Here is a 19,059-nt window from a genome sequence, read left to right on the forward strand (position 1 = left end):
TACTCGTTGTTAATGCGAGGGAGTGACAATCTCCACATGCTCGCGTCGCGAGAAGCCCGCGATCGCAGTCAGGGGTACAGAGTTGACGGATCCGCCCCACGAAATGGGCAATGGTGAACTGGTGAGGGCTACTAGTTCGTGAAGGAACCAGGGAGGCGCGTGTTACACAGGATTTCGACGCGGTAGACGACAACCGCCGCTCGCAAAGGCCGCTCGCTACGGAGCTGACTCCGTGGCCATACAGCCATGGGGTGCTGTAGGGCTACGATACAATCTACGGGGTAAGATACGACTACCTTGATGGACAGCCCTGAATATATGTATTACGAGGACTTGGATATGGGCTAACTATGGTCGCAGCTGATGCTGACTTTGCATTACTCTCCTCGTGCTGCAGACAGTGGCATACGAACAAGCGGTGGAAGCAAAAGAGTGCGGGCTCATAATATTCGATGAGACACCGAAACAATGCGTTGTCTACTCCGTAAGGCGTTTTCCTGCCTGCCGCCTCTTTAATTAGCATACATAGCTGATAATACAAGCAGTACTCGTACTCATCATACTCGGCTTGGAGATTACACCCGCGGAGTTCCGCAGCACAGAGTCTCTGAAACTGAGACGACCAAGCCCAATACTGCTAAACCGACGCTCGACGCTGCTAGACCAAGTCGCAAACCATTGGAAAAACGCCCCAGCGGCAACACCGTTTGACCGTTTGCTCTAGTACCCTTTGAATTCCATTACCCGCCCCTAGCGAGTCAGAGTGTTTCCACGCCGACCACTAACACCTGTCATATCGCCCGTGACAGTTTTGGGGCGTTTTTCTGTCCATCTTCTACTGTTAAAACATCTAGCGGGGTTTTCTGGAAGGTTGGTCAGTTCTGCGGACCCCAACGTGTTTCCATCATCTCTCATTATTCAACTCGTCATGAAAATGTGATGGGCAAGATTACGAGTATGAGCATGACAAAGATTGCATAGCCCATTGTCGTAACTCATCCCTATTTAGGGTCATACGTACCTGGGTGCCGGACCGTAACAAGGAAGGGGTTCTCCGTAGAAGGCCGACGTTCGAAAAGACTAGAGCCCGATGGCAGTCCTACTCTGCAAACAAAGACGGAAACCATGGGGACCAGACGGACCGGCCAACTACCGATAACGTACCGTATGAAGCAGCCATCTGCCTGCGTGTGTGCTGTTTTGAGTTGAACGGCCCGTCATTGGCTTCATCGTTTGTCGGCTACGATCCAGCGCCCGCTCAGCAAATAGCCCCAATGATCCCATGGCCAACGTAAACCCACACCTAGGCGTCATTTTAATTACCACTACGAAGTGCTAGAGTACCTCCAGCTCGCTTGTTGGTAGCAAAATCATGTGCAGTATGGTAGCAGTAGGATGTCTTGGTCAACGGCGTTTACATACTACCAACACCACTCAGACGACGTATTGCTCTTTCAGGAAAACGACGCGATATTCGCTTCGAATCCTTCCGACGCCGTTAGACGCCTGTCTGATTTTATCCTAATAAACCCTCAAAACCTACTTCTTCTAGTACATGCTAGTAAGACATCAGGGCTACACCCCAAAGGTCTCGCGTAGACAAGAAAAGAACGCACCCTTTTGCGAATGCTCCGTATCTGGCAAGAATCACCTGAGGGTTTGTCAACGTCGGCGAACAGGCCGGGGACCAGAGGGCATCAGATGAACCAAATTCTCGGGTCCAGCGTCGGCTTTAAAGCAAGATGCTGACAATTGCCCGACCAAGGGCTTACGTTCGCCAGTCTCTCTACCTGCAATTTGCACGCCGTCCGCAAATCACAAGGGGATACGACTCGCTGCCTCGTAAATGCGTAAAATGAAGCCCCGTCTTGCGCATATCCAGACTCGTATCCGTGCGCATGGTCCGTGTTTTGTCCTTGTCTTCGCCTCGCCGCCATACTTACATATCACGGATACCCGCACATTCGGGCTTCGGACCGCTGCCTTCTCTCCGCCCCCCGCCGCCCCGTTACTGAAGCTCTTTAGCCTGTTGGTCGCCCTCGAAACTTGCTGCCTGTTCCGCTGCAAGGTCAAACATGGTCGTTTCAACGTCTTTGCCCGATCGGGTCAGTGTTGAAGAAGAAGGGCTGCCGATATTGATGACTTCCCAATGAATCGGCCATTGTGAGTTGTGACGAAGATGGCGCCCTGCAGCAGAAACACGAGTCTGGGACAACCAACAGGAGAGAAGCTCCACGACGATTGCAGTTAGACTGCCGAAGGAAGCGTCGATGAATCTGTCCAGAACGTCGCCCTTCTGCGACTCCTTCGCGCAAGGGACCTTATAGTGTATACTGATGGCATCAAAATCAGGCCATTCGCACATCGTAGTGTTACCCGCGACCGGATTAAAGATCTCGTGGCGACCTTTGGCCTTTGGAGTTGGCCGATCAGAGAGCGGAATTTAGCTTCCTCCGCAGCACATCGCCGTTCTCTTCTTACCCCTGGCTTGGTGGATACGCGTGCATACAGTATGCATACAGCCTCCCTTCTGTTGGCCCAAATCTGGATCGAGATACTGGGCAGAAGATGAAGGTAACGTCGACGGTGATGGCCAAGGACCAGGGCGTGTAGTATAGCAGCACGTAAATCCTGGGACTACTACACACCCTTTGCTCTCATTGGCACATACTGTAAAACAGGTTAGAATTAGTGAAAATTAATCCCGTCATGCTCCGGAAAGTCGAATCAACAAGCACCACAGGGTCTAAAGAAGAAGGGAATCAATGACAAGTTGGACCCGTAGGGCGCATCAGGGGTTCATGAACGAATAAGCAGGGGAAAAGCAAGTTTTTTGAGAACGTGTGCGTACGAGTACACGTACAGCAATACATTCGGAACATTGAACCATGGCGACGAACACGGTGAGCATGAGCCAGGGGTCCTCGCAGATACTTGCATGAGCAGATGCTCACGGGATTTCCCAGGATCTGTCGAGTAAATCCTACAGCACGTCCCGGGCAAAAGCCGCTGACTGGCATCCAAGTGCGGTGCGATGCCGCCGCGTAATTTGCATCGCTTCCGCAGCACCGAAACTTGATCGTAAATAGCACGATGAAGAATCGAATCAAGCCGCCGTAATACGCCCCAGCCGGCGAAAGGCGCCAACCTGCTCTAGAACTCGCCCTGAGTTTTAAGAGCCCGTTGACATTTTGCGAGCACACCAATCGGAACGTCTGCAGCGAGGCGGACGAGGCGCGGACGAAGCGCGGATGGCGGCTGTGGAGATGGCTGTAACCCTTTTTTTTGGCTCCCGTCACTCCGGACTGTGAATAGTGACGAGTCGCATTCACGAAACGAGCGGCAAGCAGCTTTGTGGCGCCATGTTTAATGATGTTAGCGTATCAGAAGAGTCATTAGTTGCAGCACTCTCGAGGCTAGTGTAATCATGACCAACCTGGGAAGCTGTCAAGACTGTACAGACGCAAGATTGACGTTGATGGGCGGATCGACACAGCAGGGAAATGTGTCATTGGCAAATCTGAGGGTATCGCCACTCAGGAACACATCAGACATTGGTCACATGCTCGTAGCGATATGCGGGAGAGCGGATCCCACCGCATGAAAGATGGGATGATAATTTGTTGATCAGGGCATACGGAACGAGATCAGTGTTGATACGAGAACACATCTTCGTTTAGCAGACGGTATTTTCGCTTCAAAGAGGGCCTGGAGTGTCGAGGATCCGATCCCTACCTATGCACAAAACTGATAATGTATTAGTCCCACCCCTTAGCATGTGATGTGCATGTACTAGCGACGTAGTATGTATGCACTCCGTGCTCGATATCACAAGAGTTTGGTGGACGCAGGAGACACAGGGATGATACGCATGTGCGTGTCCTGTCAGTATCAGGGGGCCATCTTGCAATCGGAGCCGACGGTATGCAACTCCGCAAAGCCGGATAGTGGTCCTGGCAGCAAGAGATATGCTAACAGCATGGGCGTGCACATTTGATGCTTCATACATCTCCCCGGGATTCACGGCGCAAAGATGCCGGCTCACATCAGCAACCAGTGACGGGAATTGGGTCCCCTAGTTCGTGTATTTGTTTGAAGCCCTGTTGCAGAGCTAGCAGGAATGCAAGTGTGTGCATGAAGGTGCTAGGCGTAAGGCTTCTTGTAGACTCCCCACATCCGATAGGGCTGGGGGATTTTATCGCGATTGTGCAGATGATCGGATGCGGTCTTATGTAGGTACCGGAACAAGACCACATCAAGCTTCTGACAGCTCATCAACCGGCTGTTGGGTAAGGTATTCTGTCCATGACGCACATGACGCATTCTTTCTCACGTTCTTGTGTTGGTAAGAGTAAATCTCAATGATCAATCAATCAGTTACACATGAAGGGGTGAGAAAAGAAAAGAAAAAAATTCTCATCAATTCGAAACTAGTGCCAGCAACGGCAAAACACTCACCCGCAACTCGAAGATAGCCAACAGCAGCCTTACCGGCAGTTCGGAAGCGAGGCGCCTCAAAAGGCTGTGTGTTGTCCGCATTCTTCCTCCTCATTGCTCTATAATTTTGATTCACCTGAACAGGGACCGTTTAACGCCTAGAGCTGACGTGGCCCTTGCGCTTCCAAGGATAGGTATGGAGGCAAATACGCGTTTTCCCTCTGCTTTGCTTGGAAGTTGGTTGCGAGTGTGTTGGGTTGTTGGTTCAGTTAGCCCAGTTGATGACTGCATTGCCCATGGGGAACTCGCGTATTGCTTCGGTGATGAGCGACAATTTTAATGATACGGCTATTTGGAGTATGGGTTAGTGTAAATCATGTCCTTGCGTAGAGCTCGAGCCCATGAGCACGGAGAAGAACGGAGCTCGGAGTATCTGTACACTCCTGCAGCCTACGAGTATGTGGCAAAGCTAATAGTTAATTTCGCATAACAAACTTTGATGCTTTTCCCCTTTCCAAAGCAAGTTCATAAGCAGTTAGGTCTTGCAAGGCTGCCAACGCCATTCTTTGTATACCTGGTATATCATAGGGTAGGCCGTTGACGCGGAGTGCATGAAGCCAACTTCAATAGGGAGGTTTCTGCAATAGGGAGGTTTCTGCAATAGGGAGGTACGGAGCTGGCTCCGACATACTACTATAACTATTACACCATTGTCATATCAAGTTAAAGGCATTAACTGTTTTCGTGGAATAGTACCCCGGGCTAGGTTGGGATTTCGTCTTGGCAGGAGCTGAATGGCACGGGGTGCTCGTTTGGAGTTGGATCTGCTCTGGGGAGTATGCTCTTGGCAAAGGGAATAATGCGGTGTTGAACAGTTGGAAGCACAGGCAGCACTCGTAAGAGCTCAAAATACTCCCCCCTGCCCGAGCCACGTAGACTAAGTGGAATACGGTGAAAGTGAAAGCGAATGCCGTGCGCTGATTCACTGCCACCCTAGAATACTATAGGGCCCCTACTAGAATAGGGTCCTTACTAGACGAGGCGTGAAATATGCATACCTTTTGCGTTAGCATTCGCTCAAGCAGCGGCGGCCTGGCGATTGCAGGCTTCGTATTGTAAAGTCCGGGCCCGCGGAAGTCCGATAGGCCAAGTAACACAGGTAGTGACCATCTTGCAACACCACCGCCGCTGGTACTACACCTCTTCCTCTTTGTTAGTCTTGTATTACCCTGCTCTTGATCAATTATTCCGATGCGGAATGTGTCCGATGCGATCCTTCTGCCCATCAGCTAACATGTAATCGTACTTGGTGGCTCTCCACCTCCATATCGTAGGACTTTTTAGGAAGCGGACGCTTATGCGGCCACCAGTCTGTAGTACCCGTACTAGCATAGCAGCCATTGGGCGCAGAAAAGGCTCATTTTCCCTTTTCCATCATATTTGTTTCCGACTCGTTTCCAGGCAGGCAGCGAAACTAATTCACACTGGGGGCCGACGCAATTCAGAGGCCGAGGCGTAGTTTTGTCTCTTCACAGCTAAGCGCGTGTTAGCTAGCCGCACAGGGGCAAGCAGAAATGCGTCATGAGCGCGCTTTTGCCCAGCGAAGGCAATAAATGCTCGGCTACAGAGGACGGAGTTACCAAGGTCGCTGGGCGGGACACGGTATTTCGGGGATACAGTACCTGGCAGAGTGTGAGCCAGTGTGCCGTTGAGGCTTTACAGTTGACGCTGGAGATAGATGGTGGTATCATGCACTCGCTAAAGATGCAGGGAGAAATTGAAGGAAGCAAGAGAGCACGGGCATGTCCTTCGCCAATGAACTTGGCCGTCAGTCGCATGAGGTTTCACTGACGGTGACGATGAAGACATGGCTTGTTCAATTGGAGGCTTACACCAAGCGAGGATCCGACTTGTCTCTGCCGCTTCCTCTGTCTCTCCTCTCATTTGCTCCGACTACGATTTAGACCGACATGTGAGCTGTTTGCGTGACTTCGGAAGGGACAAAAAGAAAAGAAGAAGACGCAAGATAATTGGCGGTCATGCGCTTTCGAGCGCTGATTGGATGGAAAGCCTGGCTGAAAGAGGGGGTGTGCCACCGCATAACATGAGGGGAACAGAAAGATGAAAGCGCGGAGACGACGTGCGAGATGTTATGACAGGTCAACTTCTGTGCAATGTGACAACGGACAGGAAAGTCGTATCAGGGGCACCCAATATCTGGGGTTAGTCTTTGATGGCTGCAATGCAACACAACTTGAAGCATTCCATTGCCGCTATGGGGCAGCTGTCCAATTACCGCCAGGGCAACTCGAGAAAGGGCAATTAAGTCTCCGATCTTCGCGAACCAACCGATGATGCCAGCGCAGAGACTCTACTGTGTTACCTGTGCAACATCAACACCAACACCAACATCAACAATAAACAACATCTTGGTTAGATTCAACACGACGGAGAAGACGCCACAGCATCATTCACCCCAAATCAGATCCGAGTACCACCTCACCAACACACTCAAGTTCCACAAAGAGGCAGAAAATGACGCCTCGTTATGCACATCCCCGTCGTCTCCCCGCGGCGCACTGCAAAAGGCAAGATTAAGTCAGCCCAACAACAACACGCCCCTCTCGTTCTCTCTTACAGTGGCTGAGCTCAGCTGAGCTTCAACTCGGCATTCAATAAGAAACGAACAATGAATCCGTGTTTTATGCGACGGTAGGCATGTTTAGTAATAAGCAAACACACATGGCGTTGCCGTCGTACAACTAGAGTATTCTGGCCATCAAAGGTGGCTATAGCCGAGCCTAGCAACCTGGCATATGGGGCCGGTGAAGAGCTGAATGAGATGAGGTGGGCCAAGTGCAGATGCGCCATCGTATCGTAAAAGCCTTTTGTGAGACCAGGCTCCGATGCAAGAGGATTGTGGTACTTGTAAATTGGCCGGCGGCTGCGTTGCGCCATGTGTCTCGTACACACCGTTTGAGAGGCTCACGAGCACCCGGATGGCGCATGTCTCAGCCTTGATGGACCGACTAACACGAGATGAGACGAGACAGCATGAATTCGGAGGCACCCTTGAGTTTATCTCATAGTAGTTATACTTTATTGTACCTGTTGAAACTGGCCTGTGACTTCAAGCTCAAAGAACCACAACGGCCAGACGCTACCCAAGAAGTAGAAAAAAAAAATGAGGCAAAAAACAAATCATGCCCTGCTCTCTGGCGGACTGATCAATATTCCCATCCAACAAAAGTACATATAGGTACCTCAAAAGTCATAGTACTCCTAAAATATGCCAAAGCGCAGCCACGGTCCCGACTTTTCGGGAAGCTGTCCAGATAGATTTCCAAACAAGAAAAAAAAAAGACGCCCATAACATGTTTGCCCAAACAAAGATATCCTTCTATCATACATTTTTCAAATGTTCCCTTTTTCTAAATCCTTTCCCAAAACAAAAAGAGGCCTGTCCCCCTTTCGGACAGGCCCCGTGATGGTCTGGCTTATGTTCGAAGCATAGCCGAGAACCACCCGTTTGATGCCATATTCGGTTTGATGCCTCATGCGGTGATCCGACACAAAGTCCAGTCTGTCCGTTTTTTTGGTCTCGCAGAACCGGTTTTTTGTTGTCATGCCGTGATACCGTGGCGTTTATTGCCAAGATGACATTTCCGTGCCTTTGCACTGCCAATTGCAGTGTTTTGTTCCCATTATCCCTTGCCCAAAATAAAATAGAAAACTCCTCCTCTTTGCATGTAAAGAGGCTGATGCAGCTCAGCCAAATTGCAGCTGATGCGTCCAAATAGCTTTGCGCCCGTAGTTCCGTCCTGAGAGTACAAGCGAAATAAAAGGACAAAAAACAAAAAGGAAATAAAAAAGAAAAAAATCCCAGCGGAGAATGCGTGCTTAGTGAAACTCCGAAACAGATGAGCTAAATGAACCAGGTTCGCACCTGGGGGAGAGTATAAGCCATTCCCGTCCCAATGCCGTCTTGTGTCGATTATGGCTTTTTTTTGGTGGTTTGCGGTTTTGTGTGTGTGTGTGTGTATGTGTGTGTGAGTGTTGTGCGAGTGTGTGTTTGTGCCCAAATTTCGATTCCCATTTTCCGTCCAATCAATAAAAGAAGAGCGTGTCACCTCTTTCGGCCGTATGCATCAAGTCTGATTTCTGTTCGGGCACCGCTCTGTGCACACCGAAGTGGTGGCGGCCCAATCCATGCAAATTTTTTTCCATGTCCCAATCTTTGATATGCATGCTTTGCGCAGAGAGAGCTTGGGGAAGCTCAAAATGCTAAGCATAATGTTATATGTCTGCCAGCTCTCTTGAGCTTGAGCTTGTAGATGATTCATTTATCGAGCAGGAACCGTTGCGTGCGGAGCGGCTCGAGATTCCGGCCTGCGGATGAGCTTCGCCCAAGGGTGGTTGCTGGGTTGCTGGCGTTCACGGCAGGCAGCTGTTGATAGTCATGTTAGTCAATGTCCAATCGATGCAAGTCGGTCACCATGTTGGTGATAAAGCAAGAGCATACCGCAGATATCGTCACCCCTACCAGTCAATATGTTAGCATTGTGATGCGGTCAGGATGTTCAGCTTCCGAAGTACTTACCAGTACTGTTTGCTGACAATGGTAGGAGTGCATCGTCGCTCAGTCGCAATATACTTGGGGCACCAGGATTCTACCAGGTGGTAGTGGTGCTGGCATTTCAGCTCCTTCTGTAAGTGGCGGAGAATTTTATGTTAGCATTGTCTTGATTCCTGATCCCAGCATCGAGGGGATGAATTAAGAAAGATGGTGGTGGGTAGGCCGTACGTAGATGTAGTTGCACATGGTTGCTATAAAGGTTGTTCGAGGTGTGATGGGGTTTGCGTCGTATCGATGGAGAGAGAGGCCGGTGTCTTTGTCACGGTGGTGGAAGAGGTCAAGAGATTGGATAGGCAAGATAGATGGAGGTTGATGGAGAACGTATTAGTCGCAGTCGTGAATGAAGCCCAATGCAGCAGCTTGCAGACGGCGGGGGGAGGCCAACGTTTATATGGCTAGCCGTCAAAACAGGGACGCATTTACCTGCCCAGGTCTCCGGGATTCCCATGACGGGCATCGATGCCGAGCTGTCTTATTAACTACAAGTGGTGGCCCGCCCTCCAGAGTTGTTAGAATCAGAGAGGCGTGAAGGTACCGGAGCAGCAAAGCAAATGCCAGGCGCCCACCCCTCTAAACTAGTTGTGCTACGACACTAGTTCAACTGTTTGCCCAGCAAAAAAAGTGTTGCCATCCATGGGTCCTTGCCCTGACGTCTGGGGGGAGGGGTGTGAAGCCGCAAAGGTGTGTCCAAGTCCAAGCAGGGTGTCAACGAGAGCTTCAGCGAGTGGGGGTGTGTGGATGTTTGGCAGGGGTTTTCCAAATGGGCTGTGACTGACTCTCAAGACTGGAGTCATGGCCACGACCTCGATAGTCGTATACGAGCAACTTGGGTCCGGTACGTCGAGCGGGAAATAAAGCGCCCCGTGTCGTGTCGAGGCCAGTCCCAGTCTTCAGCGGCTTACTTTGGGCCTCGCCGTGGCTCAGTCCCCTTGAATTCGAGCCGGACTGTGGCGTCGGGGCCCTAAAATAGGAAGCACTTGAAATTATTCCATCTTGCTGTCAAGTGTCGGAGCCCATCCCGCTTGGAGGAGTTGCACACTTGGTGCTAGTAGGGTCAACTTGGCACCTCACTTGCTCAGTCGAAAAGCGAGGGGGACGGTCCGCCGCTATCTTTGCCCTCCACGACTTAGCAACGCGGAATGCTGCAGCACTACGAGCGAGTCCGGCCGTTTAGCTGCTTGCCATAGATTACTCACACCCATCCCATTATCTTCTTCATCTTCACCGCTGTTGTGAGCCACTTCAGCTGCGGAGAGAGAGAGAAAGATGGAGAGAGAGGCGTATCGTGCCTGTGCCTTGCTAGGCTCTCGCCGTATTGTTCCGTAGCACCAGCAACTTGAGAGCAACGACATGGGGATCCGGGCCATTCAGCGTCTTGATTCACCATACTTTTTGCCTCCCCCCTCCCTCTTTGGCTGGCAGGGGAAAAGAATGTCCGACGAGGGGAGGCCAACCCACTAAGTCGGTACACGACATCGGGGTACAGTAGACTACCTAGTACATGATAACGCTGCGAGGATCTAAATTGAAAGGCCCAGACGACGGGCTCTTCTGTGGCAGGCGGCGGTCACGGAAATGGTATGATTGCTGCTGTTTGGTCATGAGACAGACAGTCGATGAATTGTATAGGCTTGTTCGGAGCAGGTTTATGGCAAATGACAGGCTCCATCTGCCTGTTAATTCTGGCGACGATCCACTTGTGCGAGTGTGTGCCGCCGCCTTGTAGGGAAATACCCTGTATCTGGATGGCAAATATGCCATCTGGAGAAGCTCACCAACCAACCGAGCTTCAGGTTTGGTTGGCCGAACTACTGCTGTTGCTCCTCCTCATACGCCGATTCATGTACATAGCATCCACACGCCCTGCCATGTTTTGCTTTGAGCTTCAACCTGCAGCAGCGGATAAAGCATCGCATCACGGAGACATCACCACTTACATGTAAGCTTTCCGCCGTGCAGCCTCCAGTATCAAGTACGACACAGAGCTGCCGCCATTGGCAGACCGACTGGCAGCATGCAGAGCTAACCAGCAGCATACATGCATAAAATTTGAAACCGGTGAAGAGCAGAGAAAAAAAAGAGGCTTGCTGCTGACACTGACCCAAAGAACCCACGTGGTTGGAGCTTCAGTAGCTCAACCCACAAAATTGCACATTGAACCTTGTCCAGGATGGCCGACTCTGCCCTCCATTTCGCGCTCGTCGCTTCATTCCGGTCCGTTGGACGGGCTTTGTTGAAGGTGACGGTCCCACGTCACTCCCAAAAGGATTTTTTTTCTCTTCCATTCTTCTTCTTATTTGGCCCCTTCCAAACACCAAAACACCAAGCCACCAAGCTATCCCCATCAGCACAAAACAGCGGCACGGCGATGGCGAGGGCCGAATGGCGGCAAATGGCCCAACCAGGGGACCAAGAATGAAGAAAAATCTTCGCCAAGGACTTTTCTTATTTGCGCAAAAAGTCATGGGTCCTTGCCAAAGGGTGGGAACTTGGACTGCAAAGGGCGGGTACGCAAACTGGTGTCATGACTTGCTCTGTTCGCCATTACTGGCTGCAGCCTGTGATGAGCGGCGGCTCGAGTGGTTCAGAGGTCTTGAATGGTGTGCCATTGATGCGGCATGTCGAGCTGGGGATGGGAACCATGCTTGAGGAGCCCAAGCTTCTGAGCCAGGCCCTACTTGGACGCATCAGAGATTTGGTTTGATTGCATGGGACAAGCACATTATACTTGCGAGAGCCGACAAGATTTAATCATGCCCGGTCTGGTCTGGTCTGGTTACAAGGCATGGCAAGTTTGTTTCTGTAGGAAGCAGGGCCGACAGACTGGAGTTCTTCCATCCATAGCCACAGCAAGACAGAGCAAGGCAAGATGATTGGATTCTTTGCCTCTGCTGCCTCCGTCATCGCCACAACGGGATACGAAGGCTCCCCCCAAAACGGCAGCCTATTTCGAAACAATGGGCAAAAAAAAGCAAAAGCCAAGGGGACCCGCCATCGACAAGAGCAGGTGGTTCCGCAGAAGGCTTCTGGAAAATTCGTCAAACCGTCCTAGCCCACTTGGTGGGAGGCATCGTGGGTTATTACGGAGTGTACAAGCAACGGAACGGAAACCAACCACCCCCCTGGCAAGCTGGGCGCCGGCGACCAAATCGGTGGGAGCGCCTAGGAGTGGCTGAAAATGGCCTCGAAATCTGACCAGCAATCAACGCTGCCGAATTACCCTTCCTGGCATGCCTTGGGGCTGCGAGAATCCCTGCCCGCGCCGCGTTACGGCGCCCACTGGTCCGACAGCTAATAGAACTGCTAGCAGCACAGGCTGAACGAAGAGACATAATAACTCTTTCTAGCTATTCTTCGCGATGGAGTGAGCAAGGTCCCGGGCAAGGGTAGATGTAAACTCGTACACGAATGGAGCAAGTCCTCGTACAGTAACTTGTATGCCGCCACTACTAGGTACGCGCACACGCGCGCGCATACGCATACGCCGACGTACACGCACTCGTAGGTATACTTTGTACGGAGAAGAGAACTCTCGCTCGCATGCTCCCGAGTTGACGCGTGACAATATCTCAACGTCTCTTGTGTCCATCCGTTACCTCTCTCCATCACGTCTTGACTCAGGGTTCAGCTGGGGTGTACAGGGCGTGTATCGGAGACGCCAGAATCCGCATTGCTCGCCTTCAATGACTCCAACGTCGCAGTTTACCGGTCCGGAGAACTTCGAGAAAGGCCATGACACAATACAGAAGTCCGTGCTGCCCTATTGTTGGCTTTAGCACGCCTTTAAGCTGCAAGGAACCAGTCAAGTCGCCGCCGGCAAGGCCGCAGTAGCTTCATTACCGTCCCGCTAGAGAATGGAGATGGCAAGTATTTACCACGTTTTCTTCTTTGTTTCTTAAAATTCCCGACGAAATATGCCTTGAAGTAGTTCGCTTAGTTGCAGCACGTTGCCAGTGCTTCGGGTTCCACGTTGCATCATTAGTTACTACAACAATCTGACTCACAAGACAAGAGACCGGACTGTATCAAGCTGTTGTGAATCAAACTCCACGACTGAACCCCTGCTCATTCACGATGTACTTGATCAAACAGAGAAAGGAAGGGAAAAAATTTTGACACATCCCCACATGGTCTTGCCCTTCAACCGTTCATCTCGAAAAGTTAGCCTCATTGCCCCTTGATGCCCAATCCAATCGTGCTTCGGACCGCTCTCTTCTTTCACCCTTCAACGCCTGCTAGTTAAATCACGTTGGCATTTTGGCATGCCATTGCCTCTTACGGCGGGCCCGATCTGCTGGGACTCAGCATCGCGTCGTAAACTAAAACCATCTCCACGCCTCCATGTCTCACAATCATTGACCAAACAGATTCAGTACACGATCTATGATGCGGCACTCCATCCTTCAACCACATCGTTGTCGAGCTGAGTACGAGTCAACAAGTATACTTCCCTTGCTTGCTCCAGCTAGAATCGCCTTTTCCGCTCTGCTATTGCCGCAACCGGGCATGAATTTTGCTGCACCGGAAACATGTGGCCCCCTTCCCTTGGCCCGGCCCCGTATAGAACAGGGAATGGAACACGTATGGAACAGATGGACGCCCATCGCGTTCTGTTATTTGTTACAGACAGAGCATTGTAACCTGTATGCGGTGAATTTGCCCCCCTCAGTGACAGAAAGATATGATATAAAAAAAAGTCGACAGCGAATGTCAAGGGGTTTGTCGGCCCAGCTAGGGGTATGATGCAAAGCCACACACAAAATGCGGTCTAGCCAATCACTGGCGTCCCCAGTGACCTGTCTCTGGGAATTCCCAGGATACGGAGCTGGAGCAAATGCGACCAGGGTTGAGCCTTTGTCGAGACAAGGGACCTGTTTCTCGCGCTCAAAGCAAGGCCTCCCTCTGTTGCAGCCGCGTTTCTTCTGCCCGACGCTTGCCACACGCCAGGCTCTCTTTACTTACTCGTGTTTTCCTCAACGCCTTGGTTGCATGAACACGGAGATGTGCGCCCATGACGTGCATGAACAAATGTCAGATGAACGAAGCCCTTCTGTTCATCGTCATGTTCCAAACTAAGTAATCCACTCGTAGAATGGACCGCTTTACCCTCGAAGGGGCGTCGCACCGCTATTTCGACAAACAAGAGCACCTCCAAGCTTAGGCCTGTCAAATCATCTACATGCACTAGCCCCTGGTAGCGGCCGAGTCTTATGTCCGAGGAGAAGCCTCCACCCGCTTGTTGGATTGACAGCGACTGATACCCATACGTCGGTGTGCGCTCACGTGTAAGAGGAGAGACAAGAAAAAAGAAAAGTGGAAGGCAAAAAACATCTCGGCTACTGTCAAACCTGTCAAAAATCCTTCCTTCTCTCCTACTTCCCCATCGAGTACCGCCTCGAAACCAGGTAATGGTAATAGACGCACTCCAGTGTCGGCCGTGCGGCCAAGAAAAGTTCTCCCGGGGGTGTTTGTAATCTCTCAGGATGACTAGCACCAGACGTTAGTATCCAGACTTTTATCGGTGAGCCGTGGCTTGATACCTTGATGGCCAGTTTCTGCGGATCGCCTCTCCTCGTGACGGCCATTCTGTAAAGGCTGATCCCGGTTCATTGGTCGCGCTCGGGTCCCAGCACCACGACGACGGGACGGCGCGGGTGGCGGAGATCCCAGCTCTCAACCAGTAGCAAGGAGAGGGCTTCATCAAGTGCTAATACTGTGTTATTGCTACCTGTACGGTGGTAGCACTTGTCGAGGTGGTGTCGACAATTTCAGTCGCCCTTGGACCGAGACCGGGGAGAGAGTGCGCTTGTCAGTCACCAACGGAAGAAGACTCGATTCTGTCCTGGTTTTTACTCCTAGTATTGACGAGCTTAAGCTTGCGCTAGATGGACTGGCGGCACTCGGAGTCCCAGTGCAGCGGTTTTGTGGCTTCACGCGGACCCTCGCCGTGACTTTCTCTGTTGCTAGGAACTGGCGGAAGCAGCTCGTCCGTCAATCGCGTGCTTTGATGATAGTATTGCGAGTATGTTGTGCCTCCGATTGTTTTCAATATGGCCAAGTATCGCCAACTACGAGACATACGAATAGTATCTGTATATCGCCACCACGAATCTGCAGCCGTCACATCTCAGGTACCAAGATCGAGGGCAGCCAGACTCCCGGAACAGCTACACACTGCAAGTGACGAATCCTGCCGAGACATGGTCTGATTTGTGGCAATTTTGACGGCCAATTTAGCTTGTCGGAATCATTTCCTGTAGCAGGTAGGCAATCTTCTCGACTGTCAAAGTGTTTGATCTGAGGCTCAGCCGTTCTCCGTGCCTTGGCCTTCGGATTATTAGTAAACAAATGAAAAGCCAAGAGAAAAAAAAAAAAGAAAGCTAAAACAAAATTGGCCGACGGTTGTTCGCCGACGGCTTTTTATCTTTCCACAGCTGGACGTTTCGAGTAATTCGTGTACGGCACTCGGCCGGCGGATGAAATCAATTGAGTCCTGCAAGCTGGGCTCTTTGATGAATTTACATGGCCACGGCCTTGGTCAACTCAAGATGAAGCCGACGCACCCCAATTAGAAAAAGTAACAGCGGTGCCTCCATGATTTGTGGCAACGAAACCCTGTCCAGCATCAACAAGAGATAAAAATACATAAAACGAAAGGGGAGGCTTGGACGTCAAACGTCGCATGTGTTTAGCACCGAGTTAGAACCAACGAACCGACTGCCCAAAACAATCGCTGGTGGCTCCCTCCGAACCACATCTTTTCCACTTTGACATGGCGGTAAGGAGGGACAGTCCTGCAGAGATCCCTGTAGATGCAGATTGACGTGTGCATGCACAGCTAATGTACTCCATATTACTGTACGAGGGCGCTGTGTATTGGCGGTTCTAAGTTCGGAGCATGCGCATGTAGATGCGTTCTGCAGCCTTGGCCTTTGGCGATAGCATCGGGCAGAGTGAGCTTACGAAACGACTAATAATTGCAATTCTACTATTCCCACTAGTATTTCCATCCAAGAAGGAGGGTGTGGAGGAAATGGCGGAGACTTGAGGATCTGTTTGTCTCTTCCTTGTGCTGCCCTACAGAGGCCGGGCGGACGATTATTATTTCCATCGCGGAGGGTTTGCGTAGACTTTTTTAAGCATATAGATATTGGGCCACGGTGATTTGAAGTTACTAATCTAGCCGGCAGTTGCATCTCAGCCTACGAGGTGAAACGCAGGTAAAGGCGAAGAGGATGCGATGGTGATAATGACTGCATAATCCTCGGACGTCTGACATCTTGGCAATTGAAAGATTCCATAATCCGCGAGTTCCGTATGAACCAGACAGGGAGACAGGTATCTGGCATACGAGTTCCTTGGCGATCCTATGCTTCTTGGCACAGATACGATACACGATACTCTTTACGACGTCAATTTTGCACTATTTGGAATTCTTCAGGATGTGATAGATCTTTGCTGTCTCAGATATCTTACCCAGCTTTGTGAAAACCTCGGCGTCTCTTATCCTGAAGCGAAACTTACCTATCGTCGCAAAATGCAAGAGAGTTTAAAGGTCTCGGTAAAGTTGCACTGCCTGGCGACATTCCAACTATCGCATGGTGGCGAGTACAGTCTATGGATGCCCGGCCAAGGGATAGATAGATAGAGCATGATTCGTTACCTCGCTCACAATGGCGGCGGCTGGCGGACGCTTGTCAGATATGCGAAACTCGTAGACGCCACACCGATAAGGGCACTGCTGCATTTACGGCTGTAGTGACGATGCTGACGAGACTATTATGTTCATATTTCTTCTGTATTTAGTCGATTCATCTACTGCACTCACGGAATCAGCTGCTGGTTTAATCTGAGCAGTGGACAAGCAGAGCATCTTTGTTGCTTATCCTACTGAGCTATGCCTCCTCGATGAAGTTATCTACGGTCTGCTGAGCTGACATAGATAGCCTTTTCATAGTCTTCAGACTCAGAGCATTGATCTTTCTCACTTTCTGATGATAAGGGTTCCGTACTCGTCCAGATGAACAACACGCAGCGGGTGAACAATCACATTTTACAACCTACGATCAATGTCAATCCAATCCAAAGCGATTTCATATTTCGCTTGATACTGCTCATTAAGGCTTTAAATTGTCCTTTGTAGCCATGTTACGATTGTATCCATTGAATGGAGGATCATGTCAGGTCTTCACTTGAGAGGGTTAGGTTGTTCACCATACAGCCAGAGTATCTATTCTCTCCCTTGCTCATAACACTCTACAAGTACAATGACTTATCTGATGTATATAACTTGTTATGTGTTGAGTTTGTCAGAAGCCGGCTACGCATCAGGAGATGTGCCCAAGGCGAGCCTGTAGCTCGTCATACAAAACATCTAACTATGAGGGCTCCAGCACTTGAGTGAGGTTAAGATTGCTGTGAAGAAGACGGTAAGCAACGGCGGGACTTACTCCAGACGCCTTTTTATGATTGGGAGATGTAAAATTAGTTCTCCAGCACTCGGGTGAGGTTAAAAATGCTGTGAAAAAAAAGTGTGGCATTGATGGATGTCGGCAATCCGCCCATAGCGCCGTCATAAGCTTTGCTTCAGAGTTATTCAACTTATCCTTAGTATTGTTATTAAATACTAGGAACATATTGTTTTCGGTCAGCCGAGCGTTGACTTATCTAAAGTTGTATGGGTTGTCAATGATCCAAACCTCAAAAAATTTGAGGCATCATCGGAGGCACCAGAATGGCAATCAAGAAGAGCCTCCCGATGACAGAGTTTCCGAGCCTTCAAGAAGTCTACATAACGATTACATTACTAGCATCCAGAAAAATTCCTGCAATGTCTCGAGTCCCGGGACGCTCCCGCTGTAAGCCAACTTCATCGACACCATACTTTATGCAAAGCCGGTGTGCGGATATGCATTTGTGACCACTTTGAGGAATATTAGAACTGTGTCTCAAGTTGTAGAGAAGTTTTAACATGCTTTCACTCTTAACTTGTGCAAAAGTGTCACCGTTAATGCGACATCCTTGATGGCCAAAACGGCCGCCTCATACGGTTCCGGAACCGAGTGTATGTTCAAATGAGCAATGTTAAGAAATGTGCGGCATGCGAAAAAGTTTATCGTGACTCCATAATGCTAGGTTTTGGAGATGTAAGCTCTTGAATCCGCTAGATATTTGTCGGAAATGGCCACCGAAAGTTTGGAAGCTTTTACTTAGTCACAGGCTGCTAAAGAGTTTTGGACACCAACTATGCTGCATTCGCGCGGATGAGCTTGAAAGAAGAAATGGCTGCTTTTAGTGTCCCATTCTATAAATTGTTTAGAGAACTACTCTACCAGTAGTTGTGCTGCTTTCTATGAAGATCCTTTTGGCAAAGGACGACAGTGAGCATAATGGGGAGAGTGCCATGGGAACTCGAGCAATTGGCAATCTTCTCACGGCTCATTGTAAAGCTTTACTGCTAATTTCTATTATTTCTATCATTTTTGACTTCATAGATTATGAAATGAAGTAGTTTACACGGCTCATTACAAGAAATACTCTTAAGCTAAGACCTTAGGGTTGGGCATAAACATCTGAGATAGCTAGCTACCTTATGTTTGCTTTTTTACACAAGTTCTTATTGCATATAACTTTAACTCGGCTGCCATAGTCTGCTAAGACGTGTCTTGTATTGCTTAACTCAGGATCAATGTACTGTCACCCGGTCATTATCTGGTTGTTTCCGTGGCTTTCCTGTACAAAATGCCTTGAAATGAGATGGTGGTATTCGTGTTTGCACTGGAAAATTACGGCAACACTGTAATACACACAATACAAGCGAATCCAGCAATTCATAACATGTGGCCGTGCGCAAGCAGCGGTGAAAGAACCCTGGAGTCCTACCCGCGCGGGAGCAAGCACTGAGCAAGGATCCAACATTCACTTCCTATCATCAGCTGAAAAGTGGCGATACCTCTTCTCTAACCGTGATGAGTTATTGCGCGTAA

General features: G+C 50.0%; 1 protein-coding gene across 1 annotated transcript; it reads right to left on the reverse strand.

Moving 5' to 3' along the window:
• Positions 1-8,780: 8,780 nt before the first annotated feature.
• M431DRAFT_88553 (hypothetical protein) lies at positions 8,781-9,259 on the reverse strand (the record flags this gene model as incomplete). Its single annotated transcript, XM_024923918.1, has 4 exons — positions 8,781-8,884; positions 8,960-8,976; positions 9,038-9,144; positions 9,242-9,259. The coding sequence occupies 4 exons, from the start codon at positions 9,257-9,259 to the stop codon at positions 8,781-8,783; spliced, it is 246 nt and encodes an 81-aa protein (XP_024772938.1).
• Between the last annotated feature and the right edge of the window lie 9,800 nt (positions 9,260-19,059).

Source organism: Trichoderma harzianum, assembly GCF_003025095.1.
Source record: "Trichoderma harzianum CBS 226.95 unplaced genomic scaffold M431scaffold_8, whole genome shotgun sequence".
In the NCBI taxonomy this organism is placed as follows: domain Eukaryota; kingdom Fungi; phylum Ascomycota; class Sordariomycetes; order Hypocreales; family Hypocreaceae; genus Trichoderma; species Trichoderma harzianum.